This window comes from Macrosteles quadrilineatus, unplaced genomic scaffold (genome assembly GCF_028750875.1).
Source record: "Macrosteles quadrilineatus isolate MER2022 unplaced genomic scaffold, UCM_ALF_1.0 Scaffold_7__1_contigs__length_78375512, whole genome shotgun sequence".
In the NCBI taxonomy this organism is placed as follows: domain Eukaryota; kingdom Metazoa; phylum Arthropoda; class Insecta; order Hemiptera; family Cicadellidae; genus Macrosteles; species Macrosteles quadrilineatus.
In genome coordinates, this window is record NW_026542600.1 from 29745722 (window position 1) to 29765807 (window position 20086).

The following is a 20086-nucleotide window of genomic DNA, read 5'->3' on the forward strand; positions in this document are numbered from 1 at the left end:
AGACTATTCAATCGATTTTCTAAGATGAAACAATGGATGTAAATTAAAATAACACTCAAAATATATCTAATACTTTTCAGCGAAAAATTCTCGATGCACTCACTAAGTTTCAAACGGAGAGAAGAACTCGTCCATGGAGGGATCCATATTCCAAGGGTTTATCTAGCGTAACAGGAAAAGGATTTGGTCAAATTCAAAGACCACCAAAGATCAAAGTCCAATAAACGAAAACAATAACATTACACATGTAAATATTCAACTCCGTTTGGAAACAGCTACAGTATTTTTTTTTTTTTTTTTTACGAAAGATTTGTTACTGGACTATGACAATATTGACTCCGCTTAAAATCTACAGATATAGATTTTTAATTCATATTGTGTTGGGGAGCGAGCTGGTCTAGTGGTTAGAGCGCAGGACTCTGTTTCCTGGGGTCCCGGCCTCCCGGGTTCAAATCCCACCAAATCACCAATGGATTTTATCTAAGTGATAATGCATGGCCACCTTTAATAACAGGCCGCGACCTGGTAGAATTGGCAACGTCGCAAGTGGTGTTGTTCAGTGACAGACGTCCCATAAGATAACATGGCAGACAGGTGACAGCTCATTAATTCAATATTGACCGTATTGACTCCGCTTAAAAATGTACAGATATAGATTTTAATTATTATTGTTTCGGTTTTCAATTCTGTATGTTACATTTTCAATATTTTAATAAATTTATGTTCATAAATTTAAATTTAAATAAATAAAGTGCGAATTAATGAGCTGATGTCACGTGTCTGCCATGTTATCTTATGGGACGTCTGTCACTGAACAACACCACTTGCGACGTTGCCAATTCTACCAGGCTGCGGCCGTGCCTGTAGTTAGAGGTGGCCGTAGTACTGGACAGTGAGTGAGAAAATTATGCTATGTATTTTTAGCGAATTTCCCTATAGGGGAGTAGCTATTACCGTAGGTGGCACGGTAAGACCTAGGCCCGGGACCGATTTACTTTTTCATTTTGATGTCCTCAGAGGCCAAAAACACCATTCGTTCAAATTTATATATATATAGGCTATATATATATATACGTCCGTGAACGCGATAACTTGAGTAATTTTTGTCAGATTTTGATGAAATTTGGTTTAAAGGTGTAAGGCGGGATAAACTTGAATGAGTTTGCAAACCAGCATGATCGGACCATGGGAACGGGATTTTACGGGGGGGTTTTATGGGGTGAAAAATTGTTTTCCTCATTTTTGACCCTCAAAGCAACAAATTTCCTAATTTCTCTCTAGACCTTTTTAAAGAGCTTAAAAACACAAATAATTTGGTATATCAAAGTGTTTTTGTACGGTTATTGGTAACGGAGAAAATTCAAAAAATTGTAAATGTAAAATTCCCATACCATTCTTATGGAGAATATTGTAAAATGTTGTAGTTTAGTTTGCTTGTTTATGGATATATTTTGATCAAATTTCGAAAATTTATTTATTTTATGCTAAGCTATTAATATAATATAATATTAATATAATATTTTACAAAAAAATACACTTTATTAGTTTCCTTGTTGCAGCAAACCTAGGTACTCATTAAACCTAATGTTATTTTAAAAGGTTTAGTTTAAAATGAATTCAGACAAATGGAAATTCGCTTAGTCGGCAGGTTTGCTGCGGCGGGGGTATTTTTTTCTCTTAGCGTTGATGCGCAGCTGCAGCAGTGTCTTTTTCTTATCTTAAATATTTGTTTACGTTTACATTTTGCCGGTAACCTTCAAATGCTTGGTTATATATGTCCACTGTCCGTCCAGTTGGTTTTCGGTTTTCAGTTTTATCTATCATCAGTTATTAGTAGGGTATCATTCATCATAATAATATACATATTGTAATAGGTAATCTCCGACTATGAACATTTCAGACCTGATATTCATTAATAGACATATTCTTGAGTGAGGTGAGTTTTACATATATGTTCCTAGTTTAGGTTTTTATTCTTTTTGAATAAGTTTGAAGTTTGGCTATGCGGGTCTTAAGTCTTAGTTTTTTAAAGCTTATTACTATGATTTTTGCAATGAACCATCCTGCTACGTCTTTACTCTTTTCTATGATTTTTTAACATTTTATTCTAGCTAAATGTAACTTAACAAATTTGGAATTTAAACTGTCCAAGCTTAAGTTCTGCTAGTTTTACCTATAACTTAAGGAAGCTTAACTTAAGTCTTCTAAAGTTCCGCTTAAGTTCCCTAAGGTTCCCTAAAGTTGGATAATGTAATTATTGTTTTGTACTTTTAAATTAACATGTGAAGAACAACAAAGTGTTCATGTGAGGATTGAACAGCAACTTATGAATAGGTATTTTTGTTAGTCAACCATTGCTCTAGGTTACTGCAACTAAACATGTCCACGTTTAGGCTTCGAAACATGCCAAAATCCTCATCAATCTCCTGGTTGGATGAGCTTTTTTAGGGCTAGGCCTACTAAAATTTTATGCTAGGGACCTAGCCTCAGTTTTGGGCATTTCTTAATATCTTCTTATACTTAGCGTAGGCCTATTAGGTTATATGTTATTCATGAACCAAGTTATTAGTTAAAGTAAGGACACAGATTATTTTTACAGCTATCTTACAAAATAACTCTTTTACACTGATTGTAATGTGCTAAATACTTAGCTGATTCCTGCATTATTTTCACTTTACCACATTCGATTTTACACAATCCTCACTTCAGATTCAGATTCATACCTAAACCAACACATTTTCTATGTATCAGTCTAGCGAGTAGAATGCACATGAAAACAAGCTGAAAACACTGACTGTAGATAGATCAGCTGTTACAATGTGTATTAAAGCCATACGTATACCTACAACCTACGTAGCCCACCTACGTAGCCTACCTATACTTATAATATTTTACTTTTGTAACCTATAAGCATATAATTCAGAGATATAAAGAATGATTTAAAACTTATTGCAGTAAAATATGTAAATTATGAGCGAGCATGGTTGGATTGACTAGCATATCTACACTGAGAGAGTATATGGAAAATGCCATAAACAAATTATTAAATCTTTGAATAAAATATGATTGTAAGTATCAACTATTTCTACTTGTCGTGTTATTGAGCAAGTAAAAAACTTTTGGGAAATGTACTATTAGCAAATTGTTTATAAATTCAAAAGTTCTGAAACTACTGTATCTGCTTTAATCAAGGGCGGTCCCAGGGGAGGGGTCAGGGGGGTCGTGACCCCCCCAAAATATTTTATATATAGATAAACTATTATACCAGGGGAACTTTAATAATTTTTATTGCAAATCGTTCTACCAAATTGAAATTCATTGTAGTCTTTTTACTTGTGGCGAACGAATGGACTACCTAATTACAAACTCTAACCCAAACCTCGGGATCGTTCGAGTCTGACTATTTTTTGTACGTTATGAAACGTAGGGAAGATCGGTAGACGACGGACGCTTTCAGCCATAAACGACAACGGCAGTGTCCGATGCTGGCGTTCGATTTTCGGCCACATTTTTCTTCTAATTTAATTTTTCGGCATTTAATGTTATCATTCATTTGAACCTAAATGGTTGAAAACTTGAATTGGGTATTGGATAAAGAAAAGAAGTTGTATCAATAGTCAAAGCTTGAAAGGTAGTTGAATATTAATTTATCTGAGTTCAGCGTTAGGAATTTGTTATTACAGTAATGTAATTCAATGATTACCGCAGAAAATTTTAAAACTTTCAATATTTAATATCATTCATATGTAGAGCACCTGATATCATATTAAATAATAACACAACCCAATTGTTGCTAGCCACGAAACAACAACAAGATGGAAGTGTCTCAGACTTAGATGCGGAAGGGACAGATTTAATTCATGGCAAAACAATGAGCACAACCACAAAAACGTTGCACAAAAGCTTTATCCTCACGTTTACCCCTTGTAAAATGCCACTGGCGTAGAAAAGAATTAGAACACTGAGAACCAACTCTTCAGGCGGTAGCAGTGACGGGACGCTGACGGCAACGTTAGTTGGGTAGTGTACTTTGTGTAGGTTAACTGTTGCTTGTGCTTGTTGGGCAGGTATATTGCAGTCGTGTTGGGTGCAAGTTCTTAAACACTTTTTAGATAAAATAAGTTATCAAAATCTTGGTCTGATTTTGGACAATTTCTGTTAAGCATGCACATTGGCACCAGTTGAAAGGGTGTTTTTGTAAATCAAACATGCTTGAATGTGTTGTAATGTTGCGGTATTCCTTTGATATTAAAACACAAGTCTCAAGTCTCAATAATTAAAACATGACATTATAAAAGTTTTTTTTGAAATTTTTTTTACCTTTAAAAAATAAATTGGGAAGGTTGAACACATTAAACTAGGTCCTTAAAATAGCTTGAAAACCACTAATTTCAGCACGTTATTTCCAAATTTCTTTAGAACCCCCCTCCTTTGCTGGGGGGTATTCCATACACCCCAGGCCCCCCAGTGACCCCCCCCCCCAAATATATGTCTAGGACCACCCTTGGCTTTAAGGATCTCTGAATCTATCAAACCAAAAATATAAAACATCACATACTCTACAACATACATACATACATACATACAACATACATACTACAATTGGAAAACATTAGAGCCAGGAAATTTCAATTTACCTTATGAAAAGTTTTTAGAAAAGCAGCTTAGCCAAATTAAAAGTCTTTATGGAAGTCTATGTAATGTATTCCAATACCTATAGCCTATTTTGGCATCTTATAAATACCTATTTCTCATAGTTTATAGTTGCAATTTTCAAATTTCAAAATCAAAAGAACGAATATATTAGTATTTTTAACGTGTCTTTTTAACCAATCTTTTAGTCTCAAGCAATGTCGTAGAAAACGTCTTAAATAAGAATATCTTCAGAAACAAGACTTTAACCTTTGAGGAGCGCATGCATTTTGAAAATAGAGACACTTAACGAGGTGTTTTTTTTAGCCGAATATAAATTAATTATCAGTGAAGATTAGAGTGAGATGACCCATGTAGCTTTCTTTATTGAACAAAACCAGTTGTGTATGTTTTTTTTTTAGCCAAAACCATTCTATAAAAGCTCAAATTTTAGATTATTTGCAGTAAAAAAAACTAACAAATAAAAATGTTATAAAATTATATAAATGATATAAATTGTGCATGTTATTTTGTTGGAAATATTATTATTTTAAGATTAAGCCTTCCTAGTAGGAAAAAGTTTGCAAATAAAAAAATATTTTTATATCCAAACAAAGTATTTTTTTTGTTTTAACAATACAAATTACTCTTTAGGCCTACAGTAGACAAAAGTTAAACTATAGGCCTACAATAGGCCTACGCTAAAATTTTTTTAACTTTTATAACACAACTCATCACTAAAAAAATTCTAATTAGGCCTACTGTCTATAAATAAAAACAAATTATCAGCCAAAACTATTGCACAAAAAATCTCCAAATCCATCACAAAGGCAACCGCATGGTAAAAAGCATTAAGCGGTTTGAGAGTGCTTTGCCTGTCAATCCGTAGGCAGCACCACCAGCGTTGCTATGCTATTGCATGGCAACGCTGGTGTCGCTACTTACGGATTGACAGGCAAAGCTCTCTCAAACCGCTTAATGCTTTTTACCATGCGGTTGGCATTCTGGGTTATAGTAGTACGTTTTCTGTGACATTAGTTAGACGGATTGTATATTTAAGTGTGCCAGTCTCGATTATCTGTGCATGAATACAAGTACCTAGCCTAGTTTGAGACTCACTGCAATTTTTTTTCAGGAAACTAATGCTTCAATAAAATCATAACAAACCAATGTAAATAGCTGTAAGAGAAATTACCAATCATCTAGTACTGAAAATTTTAAACTCAATGAAAATAAAACATAATACAGTACATCTATTCAAAATAGAGGGAATAGATCCCCCCTGCGGTTTCGGGGTTAGAATAGAACCGCAGCCTTCCCGGGCTTGTCGTAAGAGGCGACTAAAAGGGTGACCGACGCTCTCACTGGGAGTCCTTGGGAGTGCCCATGTTGTGTTTGCAGGGGTTGATGTGTGCTCTGCACTGCCGATGGGTATTCTCAGTGAGTCGTGAGAAACTTCGGTCCTTGGTCAGGGAGTGCGGCATGGATGTAGAGGTCGGGCTCTACATTGTGACGGGTGACCCCCGGCACGTCAGGTATCCGGTGCTGGGAAAACGGAGGTTGGGCCTCGGGGAACTGGGGTAGGGGCGCTGTCCCCGAGGGTATACCCGTTCCTGACTATTCCGGGCCGCCCCTTGCCGCACGATGCGCTGGTAAACACAAGATGGCTTTTATAACAAATACCCTGAACACATCTTTAATAAGTAGCTCGAATGAGCAAGAAAAGAAGTCGGAAGTAGAGCGAGACCCTTTTGGGCGAAGCTCCAAGGTCCAGAGATCGCCAACATTGAAAGGCGTGAAGACGTCCCCTCCACCTGCATCTTTCAGGTGTACAAAAGACTTGACTTTGGGATCTCCCTTGACAAGTGGAGAAGGAAACGGTGGACCACCCTCTAAGTCTGGTGAAGGGATGCCGGAGGAATCCCTAACAACAGCGTTAGATTTGGAAGTGTCGGGAATGGTACTTCTGCGTCAGCAATATCTCGACGCAGAAAATGACATTGAAAACCGGCTTCGAAACATGGAGCAGACCATAAAGGCAATGCTTGAAACCTTCAAGACGCAGAGAGGAGTTAACCAAGTGGTTAAAAATGGTATGGCTAAGCTCGAGGACGACCTTGGTTTTGTCTTCGCCTGCCGGCTGGTGAGCAAGGCGGCCATGGAAAGGATCGCCGAGAAGGTGGTGTCCCTACCTGACGACAATGCGCGACCTTCCAAGAAACGCAGGAGGCCTACATCAGAAAGCCCTCCAAAAAGAGAAGAGGTTGTTCAGACAGCAAAGCCTAAAGTTAAGGTCAAGGCGACCCAGACTTCTAGGTCCTTCTCTGACGTAGTTGCCGCTCCAGCGAAACCTCAACAGCCACAGCAACCTGCGACACCCATTGAGGGTAGCTCCCGAAAGGGGTCAGTCGTAGAAACACCATCTGGGACTGTGTGGGAAAAGCGCCTTACGAAAAAGGAGAAGAGGAAATTGAGGCACGCGGAAGTCGGCTCCAAGACATATGTGGCAGTGAGGGCGCAGTCGACCGGCGTGGCCCAAGCTGTGCCTGGCTCGGCACTCGCTAAAAAGTCGCGGCCCAAAAAGCCCAGGACTGAGGCAATTTTGGTCAAGCCTTTGGAGGGAAGATCATTCGCCGAAGTCTTGGGTGTTATCAAGGCCAAGGCTAAGCCAGAGCAAACCGACACGGTTGTACGGTCGATTAGACAAACCCGGGACGGGGACGTCCTCCTCGAACTGGGTAAGTCTAAAGATAAAGCCGCCTTTGCTGCCGAACTAAAGGCAGCTGTGGAAGGTCAGGGCACCGTTCGTGCTCTCGAACCCAAGACGTCCGTCGAGGTTCGGGATATGGATTGTGTGTCAACGGAGGATGACGTCATTGATGCCCTAAAAAAAGCTGTCCCCGAGCTTGCCGGACAAACGGCTAGTCTGAGGGTATGGCTCACGAAACCAAACCGGAGTCAACAGCGGATGGCGGTCGCCGAAATGGCAGACGCAAACGCCAGTAAGGTTTTGGCACTCCAGCATTTGAGGGTTGGATGGGTTAATTGCAGGTTGAGACGGAGGGTGGAAGTAACGAGGTGTTTTAAATGCCTTGATTTCGGCCATTCCTCCCGAAACTGCGAAGGGCCCGACCGAGGCAAGAACTGCCTTCGATGCGGGGAGGTGGGTCACATTCGTAGGGACTGTAAAGTTGAGACCTATTTCCTCTGTAAGGAGAAAGGCCTCAATGATAAAAACGCTAAACATATAGCTGGGTCTGGGCAGTGCAGTGCATTTAAAGGCGCACTACAACAAGCGAAAGCCCAACCACGAAGATAAGGATCCTCCAGTGCAATGTAGATCGATCCAGGACGGCTGACGCGCTTCTCAGTCAGCTTGCCCTCGAACACGGTGTTGACGCGCTCTTGGTCAGCGAACAGTACCAGTACCGGGACAGGGACCCATCTCTTTGGTTTCCCGATACACTTGGTACTGCTGCGTTCTGGGTTCGTAATACAGCTAAAGTGCAGGTAAGGAGTCACGCGAAGGGCCGAGGATTCGTTTGGGTCCGGTGCGGGGATGTCACTTACTTTAGTGTATACCTCACCCCCAACGAGGCTATCCGTGACTTTCGTGGAAAGATAGACCGCCTGGAAGAGAGCGTGCGCGATACCGCCGGGCACGTTGTCGTGGCGGGGGATTTCAATGCTAGGGCTGTCGAGTGGGGAATGACTCTCACTAATTCCCGGGGGAAGTACATCCTGGACTTTGCTGCCAGGGCTGGACTTGTTGTCATAAACGAGGGCAACACGCCAACTTTCCAGCGTCCCGGAATGAGGGGAACGATCCCAGACATCACGCTTGCATCTGAGTCCCTCTTGCCGAGGATACGAGCCTGGAGAGTCCTAGATGATTATACGGCCAGTGACCACCAGTACATCATTTTTGATGTCATGGATAGTCATCAGAGACAAGCTACCGTGTCTCGGCAGGTGCCCGTTCGGTGGAACACCAAAAAGCTGGACGTGGCCAAATTCACCGAAGTCATACTACGGGGAGAGCCAGTGGTACCTGCTGCATCTGGCGTGGCTCACGCAGAGACATCAGTTACATCATTGATGAGGCTGATGGTCTCGGCCTGCGAAGAGTCAATGCCTCGCAGGAGATCCCGGTGCGATAAGCGACCTGTGTACTGGTGGACAACCGAGATCGCAGAACTACGACGGGCAGCATTGAGAGCCAGACGTCTTGCTACCAGGGCCAGAGAACCTGAAGATAGACGTCTTAAGTCTGACGCTTACAAGGTGGCTAGGAAGTCTCTTCGCCGGGCCATTAACCGGAGCAAACGCAGTTGCTGGGAGAAATTAAGGGACGATGTCGATTCCGATCCGTGGGGCCTTGGTTACAAGATAGTAACCAAGAAGCTTGGCACCCGCTCTCCACCTTCCGTTATGGACGGGGCCTCTATGGAGAGGATCGTAAAATCCCTTTTCCCGACTCACACACTGCGCCCATTGCGGGAGTTCGGAAGGGTGGACGACGTACCGCTTTTCAGTCTCGAGGAGTTGGAGGCGGCCGTTCTGTCCCTGAAGAACAACAAGGCTCCTGGACCGGATGGGGTACCTGGTGAGGCCCTGAAGAAAGTCTTTTCAATAAACCCACAAATCCTTTTGAGCACGTACAATGCCTGTCTGGCCGAGGGGAAGTTTCCCTTCTGCTGGAAAACAGCTAGGCTTGTGCTCGTGGGGAAGGGAAAAGGAAACCCAGACCTACCCTCCTCTTACAGACCTCTCTGTATGTTGGACACTGCTGGGAAAGTCTTGGAAAAGTTGATCCGTTCCCGACTGAATTCAGCCGTGGTTGCTGCAGGGAATCTATCCCCTCGTCAGTACGGTTTCAGGAAGGGACGGTCAACGGTTGACGCTATTGAGGAGGTAAAGCCAGCCGTAATGAGAGCTGAGGATTTTAACAACTATTCTCGTCGGGTTGTGCTGCTTGTAACACTTGATGTGCGAAACGCATTTAATTCCGTGAGGTGGTGCGATATGCTTGACGCACTGGAGAACACTTTCCACGTCCCGGCATACCTCATGCGCATGATAGAGGACTACCTCCGGTACCGCCTCATCATTTACGACACTACAGAAGGCTCCAGGACGATGGATGTAACTTCTGGTGCTGCTCAAGGATCCATACTGGGCCCGGACCTCTGGAACGTCGCCTACGACAGCCTCTTGAGATCCGAGATGCCTGAGGAAACTGTCCTAGTTGGGTATGCAGATGACGTTGCGGCTTTAATAGCTGCACGTAGCATTGAGCTTGCCCAGCTGAAACTAAATCGAGTCATGCGAACCATTAACGCATGGATGGCAGAACATGGTCTCTCGCTCGCTCTGAGCAAAACTGAGATTGTCATTCTGACTAAAAAGAGGATTGACACCATCGTGCCTTTGATGGTGGGGAACGTTGAAGTCCAAACCACTCGTGCCGCAAAGTACCTTGGGGTCATGGTGGACAGCAAGCTCACCTGGCGAGACCAGATCACCCGTACGGCGGACAAGGCCGCTAAAATGGTTTCTTCCCTTAGTCGGTTAATGGCCAATGTCGGAGGTCCACGGTCCAGCCGCAGAAGGCTGTTGATGTCTGCGGTCCAGTCAGTGCTCCTGTACGGTGCGGAGGTCTGGGCAGACGCTCTCAATAAGGAGGAATATAGGATGCGGCTCGCCCGAGTGCAGCGTCAGGCAGCACTAAGGGTAGCATCTGCCTATCGAACAGTGTCCGAACCCGCCGTCCTGGTGGTTGCTGGAGTCATCCCCGTCAAACTTTTGGCGGCGGAGAGGAAGGCAATTTATCAGCGCCGTGGGGAGGACCAGGCAATTATTGAGGAACGCACCCGGACCTTCCAGCTGTGGCAGGAGAGCTGGGAACAGGAGACAAGGGGGCTCTGGACCAGGCGACTGATACAACAGGTCCAACCTTGGGTTAATCGGCGGTGCGGAGAGGTGAACTTCTACCTCACCCAATTTCTGACGGGTCACGGCTTTTTCGGGTCGTACTTGTTCAGGATGGGCAAAGCCGTGTCACCCGATTGCATATACTGCCCAGGCATTCCCGATGACGTGGAACACACTTTCTTCCACTGCCAGCATTGGGAAAGGCCCCGCCTAGAGACTCAACAGTTCGTAGGACTGCTGTCGGTGGACACGGTCATACCGATGATGATGGAGGGTGAGGACAATTGGACCTGTGTGTCACTTTACATCCAGGGTGTTCTCCGCGCCAAGAAGCTTGACCTCGACCGGGATGCGGTGTAGGTCAAAAAATAAATAATGCCAGAAACGGTGCGAGCCCTGTGGGCTTAGGTCACATGTTGGCCTGACTTGAAGTAATGTGACAAACAATTCCAGGTCTGTGTCCAACAGAGTAGAGGGGGTTTTTTAGTGAGTAGTCTGATAAACTCAGGAGTCTCACACTACAGGCTGGCTACCTGTGTGCGTAAAAGCATTTTCCCTCCTCACCCTAAAAAAAAAAAAAAAAAAAAAAATTCAAAAAATAGAGGGAAAAAGTACAAGAAAAGTCACCTCACTTGTCTGAAAAAATATCGAATATATTGAATTATTAGACCAACCGAATGATGAAACTGTTGACCGTTCTTCCCAAAATGTCACAATGATGAAAAATACTATTCCAAGAAAATCCTTAAGTAAAAAGATCAAATCAGAAACAAAAAGGGAAAAAAGAAAATTGAAATGGAAGAAAACATTACTATTAATTTTATTCAGACAGTCAGGGCAGAGAGGTTGCCCTAATGATACATGAAAATAGTTTGGGTAGTGTCAAAGTTAATGCATTTGTGTTTCCAAATGCAATATCTCAGAAAGTAATGGATCATGCACAGAATGAAAAAGATAGGACATGCATTGTAATGGCAGGGACAAACGATGTGCTTAGAAATAACAGCATTTATATTTATAACAATCTGCAAGATGACTTGAAAAGTTTAAGTAAAGAAAACACGGTATTATTGACCACAGTACCTCTTAGATATGACACTCCCAATAATCACAGCCAAATAGAAGAAATGGTATTTGTTTACTTTAGGGGCTTCTAACGAATTTAGAAAAAAATGTTTTTTTCTCATTATTTGGCCTATTTTGAACACTTTTTACATTTGGCACTTTTGGGGCAAACGCCTATTTCACCCTGAAAATCGCGTTTGAAAATTGCAAAAAGTGCTAAAAATTTGCGTAGTTTTTTTTACTCTTAAAGTGTCTTTACTATTACTAAGGACCTACAGAACTAAATATAATCCAGCCTAATTTTATCTAACCTAACCTAACCTTATCTAACCTTACCTAACCTAACCTAACCTAACCTAACCTAACTTAACCTAACCTAACCTAACCCAACCCTACCTAACCAATGCTTAGGTTAGCAATATGCCGAAAATAGCGGATTATTAGTTAAACCAAGGTTATGTTACGTTAGGTTAGGTTAGGTTAAGTTAGGTTAGTTTAAATAATCATCTGCTTATTACTATAATAATAACAACTAAAAAAATATACTAAAAAAATAAACCTATGGCTAGTTATTAAGTTATTATTTAAATTAATTAGCCTAAAATAACCTGAATATTTTAAATATTACCTAACCTAACCTAACTTAACCGTACGTAAACTAACCTAACTATATTTAAACTAACCTAACCCAACCTAACTTAACCTAACCTAACCCAATCCTACCTAACCTAACCCAACCCTACCTAGAACCAATGCTTAGGTTAGCAATATGCTGAAAATAGCGGATACCTAACCAAGGTTAGGTTAGGTTAGGTTAGGTTAGGTTAGTTTAAATAATCATCTGCTTATTACTATAATAATAAAAACACTTTTAAAAAAGGCAAGGGGGGAAAACCTGATTTTCTAAGTAAAAATGGCAATTGCTGAAAAATTTTTGCGATTTTCAAACGCGATTTTCAGGGTGAAATAGGCGTTTGCCCCAAAAGTGTCAAATGTAAAAAGTGTTCAAAATAGGCCAAATAATGAGAAAAAAACATTTTTTTTTTAATTTGTTAGAAGCCCCTAAAGTAAACAAATACCGAAGAAATAACTATCCTAAACAACTATATACTGGAACTAGTAGCGAGAATTGACAATGTCCACCTCTTAGATCTAAGTAGCTTGAAGAGATATCACTATACGAGGCAGGGTTTACACCTTAACTATAAAGGAAAGAGAAAATTGTCTTTTATGATATTACATACGTTAAAATGCATGGAAAATAAACCTGTTAATACACAAAGCAATGTTGAACAGAGTAACGAAAAATGTAACATAACAGTTGCAGAAAGGGACATGAACGAATTTATACTGAAGCATCAATGTAATGGGGATACTGCATTCTCACATTGCATATCAGCTGATAAACATATGGGGGCAGGGGTAGCAGTAATTTTTAAACAAAACTTTGGGAAACCTGCCCCTACAGACATCCTCCAAGACAGTTTAGCATATCAACAGGTGAGTGGAGGAGCAGGAGTGTACAGCCTCATTACCAAACCGATATACTATTCTAAGCCAACAATCACGGACTACAATCATGCCTTTGAACAGCTAACCAAAGACTTCCAAAAGAAGAAATTTAAAAGACTCATTTGTTCACCAATGGGGTGTATGCGTGATCGAATATCCCCCAAACACTTTATATCAAACATACGTAAGTTTCAACAGTCTACTAAAGCTTTGGTTACAATAGTTTTATCTAATGAGAAATCCCATCATAATCTTAGAAGAGGATTGACTCATGAGCAGCTGTTAAAGGAACTCCAGCACAATATTTCTATCTCACAAGACAATTCATCTATCCTGTCTGCACAACTAGCAGCGAACCCTGCAAAACCAACAGAAACCCCTGCACAACCAACGACAGACCCGGCACAAGTAACAGAAAACTCTGCAAAACCAACAGAAACCCCTGCACAACCAACGACAGACCCTGCACAAGCAACAGAAACCCTTACACAACCAATGACAGACCCTGCACAACCAACAGAAACCCCTACACAACCAACAACAGACCCTGCACAAGCAACAGAAAACTCTGCACAACCAACGACAGACCCTGCAAAACCAACAGAAACCCCTGCACAACCAACGACAGACCCTGCACAAGCAACAGAAACCCTTACACAACCAAAGACAGACCCTACACAAGCAACAGAAACCCCTACACAACCAACGACAGACCCTGCACAACCAACAGAAACCCCTACACAACCAACGACAGACCCTGCACAAGCAACAGAAAACTCTGCACAACCAACGACAGACCCTGCAAAACCAACAGAAACCCCTGCACAACCAACGACAGACCCTTCACAAGCAACAGAAAACTCTGCACAACCAACGACAGACCCTTCACAAGCAACAGAAAACTCTGCACAACCAACAACAGACCCTGCAAAACCAACAGAAACCCCTACACAACCAACGACAGACCCTGCACAAGCAACAGAAACCCTTACACAACCAACGACAGACCCTGCAAAACCAACAACAGACCCTGCACAACCAACAACAAACTCTGGACAACCAACAACAGACCCTGCACAACCAACAACAAACCTACAGTCTTCTCCATGTCAAGGCTGGCCTACACCTGTAATAGAGGATGCCAAGAAAAATTTAAAGACATCAAGCTGTTAAGTCAAAAAGAGAAGCGACACAACAACCAGCCAAACCTACAACATCCTACAAAATAGTGTCTTGTGTCAGTGTGAGTGATCCTGGGCAATATGGTGGAAAGTGTGATTCCAGCTCTTCAAACAAGATGTTTTAGACAACAAAACTCTAACTGCCATCTCCTGTAATGCTAGTCTAGATACTGTAGTCAAATAATTAGCAATACCTTAAGTATCACACTGAATAATTCTTTTGAACCAACTAACTTTACCTACACTGATCAATGGTACCTAAAGAAATAAACACTACAGTAATAAATCTAAACCTAAAATAAACTCTTAAAAAACAAAGCTAGATGTTGTAGAAATGCAATATCTCATTCTTTTAAAATATTTCACCGAAATGTACATTACTTTAGCTACCGTACTTGTTTGAGTATTCTAAAAATAAACTTGGATGAAATTCAACCACATGTCATAGCATTAAGAGCACAACATGTCTAAAGACGAAATTGTAGGATTAATCATTCAAAATTAAAGTATAAGTTTATTATAACAGAGCTAAATCATTGGGCGGCGGGTTTCTAATATTAATCAACGAAAGAATTAAAAGTAAAATGTAAATACTCCTGCAGTACAAGATACATTACCTATCTTATTATAAAAGAAAAAGTCAATGCTGTATTACTGAAATTAGGCCTACTGTTGAAAAAATTCCTTTGTCATGGTTTGCATTTATAGATAACCTCAACAATGATGCTATTTTGTAAATAATTTTTTGGAACAATTACATATATTTTGTGAAATTTTAATTTGTAAGCATCATAAAATTATCATTGCAGGTGATATAAACATAGATTTAGTAAATAAAAACAAGACCAATTACTCATTTTTGTTTTTTGTTAATATTTAAAAATATTATGACTTAACTTAATAGAATACAAAGTTGATTTTCATACCAGGGTGTTTTCTAGTTCTCAGAATGCAATTTCATATCTAACATTAAGTGTATTTAACTTAAAATGTCTTGTTTAGTGACTGGACCATGATGGTCAATTAAGAATTATTAGATGTTGTATTTTTTCAGGAATATTTTTAACCAGAAAACTCTGTTCACAATTTTTGACTCATGATAATTTAAGAGTATTTAAGGACTGACGCTTTGAAAGTTGGACAAATGTGTATCAAGTCACAATAGAAAACAAATGATGTTTTTATTGAATATTTTCTTATGCTTTTTAAGATACAGTAGCTTTCCAAATGTAATGGTTACAAAAAAAAATATTAATAATAATTAATGGATTACAGATTATATCAGAAATAAAAAAAAAACAGGTATATAGTTGAGCTTGAAATTTTGTACAGGAATTCAAGATCTAAAAACTTTAACCCTTTGCGGTTGAATGACAAATATAGGTTGCCGGGCGCCATTTTCCCGACTGCTCAAATGGTAAACTTTACTCGCCGAAAAATTGTAAAAAGTTTGACCTCAAAGGGTTAATTTTGAATTAAAGAAATTAAAAAAAGATATAAATTTGTACATAAAAGTAATATCTTATCAATAAAAAACATCTTTTTTACAAAAAGATGTTAGTTCTATAAATAAATCACAATTAAGTTGGAATTCAAACACACTCCTGCATAGTCTGGTAACTATAGTAAAATGTAGATTTTTTAAATTTATCAAGGCAGACCTGGTACAATAATTTTGGACCCCAATGTTGGGAATGTCTTTAACATTTTTTATAAATTCTACTCTATCACATTCACACTATCCTAAAGTTAATAGTGACTTGTCTGATCAAGCTAATATTCAAATTCTAAAACAGTTTTAATTTATGTGTTAATGAATTTGAACTTGTAATGGTTTTTAAAAATTAATAATCTATTGAATGGTGAGATACGGGTGAGTATTGTGAAGCAGAGTATTTTCACAATTCTTTAACCATTAGACGGAAAAAGAATTATCTTTAAATGTTACTAAATCTTACTTCATATCCTTTTCCACCAAACAAAGTAGATCAAAATTACAACAAAATTTATTCTTAAATTATTGAAAACTTAGTCAGGTTGATAACAATACATTTCTCTGGCTAATTCCATCATCTAACCTGGAATAAACATGTTGACCATGTTGTCATTTCTTTCCCCTACAACTTAAAGAAGAAAAGAGTACACTAGTTAAACTAACACGGGAAAGCAGAAGTAAAATAGATAACAATTTGACAGAAATATTAAAGCAAAGATCTTTGAATTACAAAAAAAATGTTAAAAAGGCAAAAAGAGATTATTTTGACAGTAAAATAAAAAAATGAAATAATGTAAATAAAACAGTTTGGAATATTATAAATTCGGAAGTGGGAAACAAAATCCATAAAAATAATCAAAATATTAATTTAGTTCATAATGGAAAACATTACTGTAACCCAACAGATGTATCAAATATATTTAATGATTTCTTTGTAAATGTGGTAAAAAATAACATTGATTTATCTCAAATAAACAATTGTACAGATAGTAATGATGTAATATTAGATTCTGCCAAATGGGAAATGAAACCAATGTTTAGATTAAGAGAGGTGGGAGTATTAGAAATAGAAGAAATTATCAGTTCCCTTAAAAATAAGAGTTCGAGTGGGTATGATGAAATCCCTATATTTTTGTTAAAATCCATTAAAAATGAAATCAGCTATATTTTAAGTCATCTCATAAACTCATCATTCGTCTCAGGAGTCTTCCCGGATAAATTAAAAATTGCAAAAATTATCCCATTACATAAAAAAAAATGATGTTAAAAATCCGTCAAATTATCGCCCATTATCCTTGTTACCAACATTTTCTAAAATTTATGAAAAAGCAGTCTACATTCAATTAACAGAATTTCTAGTTAAGAACCACTTAATAGATGACATTCAGCATGGTTTCTGCTGTGGAAAATCGGTAATTACTGCAAGTATTGCTTTCATAGAATCGATAATTGACTCAATTGATGCTGGAGACCCATGCATTGGTATATTCATGGATCTGTCAAAGGCATTTGATAGTGTAAATCATACATTACTTATTAGTAAATTAAAATCTCTGGGGATGGTCAAATCTACATTAGATTGGTTTTGTTCATACCTTGAAAATAGATTCCAGTTTGTCCAATTAACTAGTTGTTCTGATAATAGAATTTCAAATCATAAAACACAATTAAAAAAAGTACGATTCGGAGTTCCTCAAGGATCGATTTTAGGGCCCCTTCTTTTCATATGCTACCTAAAAAATATATCAACTTCACTATCAAACGCTGAGAAAAGCAGTATATGTTTATACGCCGATGATACTAACCTAAAAATCTCAGATAAAACAATAGAACAAATTGAAATTTTGTCTTTCCTAGAATTAGAAAATATTGTTCAATTTTTCAAAAATCATAATTTACAGCTAAATGTTGAAAAAACAAATTATATATAATTTAAAACAGCTCAGTCAAAAACCACAGCAGAACCTGTTGTTATGATTGATTCCGAACCTATTGAACAAATTTTTAGCACAAAATTTCTCGGTCTACTAATAGATGGCAACCTAAATTGGAATGAACACGTGGACAAAATCATATCAAAAATTAATTCAGGTTTATGTGCCTTGAGAAAAATGGCAGATTTATGTAGTCAATCAACACTGAAACTAATATACTATTCCTATATACATTCCCATATATCATTTGGCATCTGTCTTTATGGCTCCAGCAAACAAGAAAATCTTGATAAAATTCAAAAATTACAAAAAAAAGCAATTCGGATCATTAAAAATCTTTATCAAGAAGTATCCTGTAGAGAGCATTTCAAAAATCTTCAAATTATTACAGTTTATGGACAGTATATTTTTGATACAATTATGGTTTACAAAACTTTGAATTCAAGCAAGCCATTAATAAACCATCCTACTCACCCATACAATACCAGAAATAAATCGGAAATCATACCCACTCATCACAGATTGCAACTCTACACCAAAAAACCATCATATGCAGGAGCAAAGTTTTTTAGAACTTTACCTAAAGAAATAAAAAAAGAAAATAATGTTAATAAATTTAAAATTAAGTTAAAAAATTATATTACATCAAATCCTATTTATTCAATTGAGGAGTATAACCAGTTGTAAATATGTATTATAAGCCCTGTTAGCTATAAGGAAATGACACTATTCCGCTGAATGACTCATGTACACATTATGAATAAAGATTGTTTTGATTTGATTTGATTTCTTTCTTTCTTTGTTAGGAAAAAGGATGTCGTCTGGGTGCTATGCTTTGCAACAGATGAGCAGAGTTAGCAATTTTATATATTCTAAAAGCCATTTACTTTCCTCTAATAAACTCATTGAAGAAAGAAATCCATTCACAATATGTTTTAAAACTGAGTATACACAAATTCATTTACTTACAGTTCCCTTTTGGAAATCAACTGCCATGCTAAGCAAGAGTGCTCATACGTAAGCTACCTCTGGGTGATGCGTGAATCGATTTAGTGCAAATATAAGCTGCCTTCCGCCATAAACAAAAGGAATTAATACAGTACTTACAAATAGGAAGTCATAGGAGTGAAAGAATATAACATACTTTAATCCAAGGAAGATATGTTAAGGCACTATCTGAAATAGCTGATACCAAAATACTGTTCTCACAAATAGTCCAAGCATATGAGGAAAAAAGATTAAGTTTTCAGGAAAAAATTCCCCAAGTTTTTTTGTGGTTTCTTGTGTATTTTTTGGCGCTGAATCCGATTTTAAACTTTACCACCTCGCCAGAGGTGAGCTTACTTCAGAAATCGTAAAAAAACTTATAAAATACTGTACTTGTTTTACTTTTTTGCGTATAACTCACAAACGGAGTATTTTTTTGCAATAACTGTCATTTACTAAATTAAAGTACACTAAATTCCCTACAATATACGTATAATAACTTTATTTCTACGATGTTCCAAACTGACGCTAGAGCGCGCTCAAAATTCATCATTTTCTTTTACCTATTGGAAAACGTAGGGAACACCATTATAAATCCTTGGATTAGTCACCCAACGAACTCTTTTTGATGAATATTGATTATTTTATAATTAAATGGTATCATTAGGTCATATTTAGTGGTAAATAAATGTAAATGAAGTTTATAGTTGGTTACCATAGCATAAAAAAAATTAGAAAACAATTTTCAATTTAAATACATTCGAAAATTATTATTATAAATCTTAGGGTCGATTAAAAATAACGTATAATATTCTGGGGCTGCAATATAGATAACATTTTCTCTATATATGTACATTATTGTACATATATGTAATGGCATTATTGTACAATGGCTTCTGCCGTGAATAAACGAATTGAATTGAATTATATAGATAGTATCAATAGAAATGGACACACTATATACAGAAAATAGACAAGGATGTTGACTGAAATGCTGTAGACGAGCTTCTATTTATTAAATTAACATGTACAACTACAGTAGAACCCCTCATATCCGGCCACCACGGGACCAAGTCCCTGACCGGATAACTATTTGGCCGGATAAACCAACCTACAATGAAAATGACAATTCATACCTAATAATAATAGGTAATCAATATACCTATGCATTCAAAAGTATCATTTAATTCTGTTCTGGGATAATTTTTAGAAAAATAAACATGTTTGTAAAAAGAAAAAAAAATATTTGTAGGTTAAAGTCATTAAGTAATGAATGTACAAATATTACGATTCCAGGTAACAAAACCTATTAAATGGAGGTAAAAATGACAATAAATTGTACTTAA

At 38.2% G+C, this 20086-nt stretch overlaps 2 protein-coding genes across 2 annotated transcripts in view; both read left to right on the forward strand.

Annotated features, from left to right (window-relative positions):
- Positions 1-1818: 1818 nt before the first annotated feature.
- LOC128998214 (MAM and LDL-receptor class A domain-containing protein 1-like) overlaps positions 1819-20086 on the forward strand; it is a 76768-nt gene continuing 58500 nt past the window's right edge. Inside the window, exon 1 of the mRNA XM_054424244.1 lies at positions 1819-1936. The gene's annotated coding sequence lies outside the window, so the exon portion shown is untranslated. The remainder of the gene's footprint in view (positions 1937-20086) is intronic.
- On the forward strand, positions 12769-14526 carry LOC128998215 (mucin-2-like). Its single transcript, XM_054424246.1, has one exon. It carries the CDS (start codon positions 12862-12864, stop codon positions 14314-14316), a length of 1455 nt encoding a protein of 484 aa, XP_054280221.1. The 5' UTR covers positions 12769-12861; the 3' UTR covers positions 14317-14526.

Excerpts from the sequence above, each read along its gene's own strand:
- LOC128998215 (XM_054424246.1), top strand. The coding sequence starts at position 12,862 with ATGATATTACATACGTTAAAATGCATGGAAAATAAACCTGTTAATACA.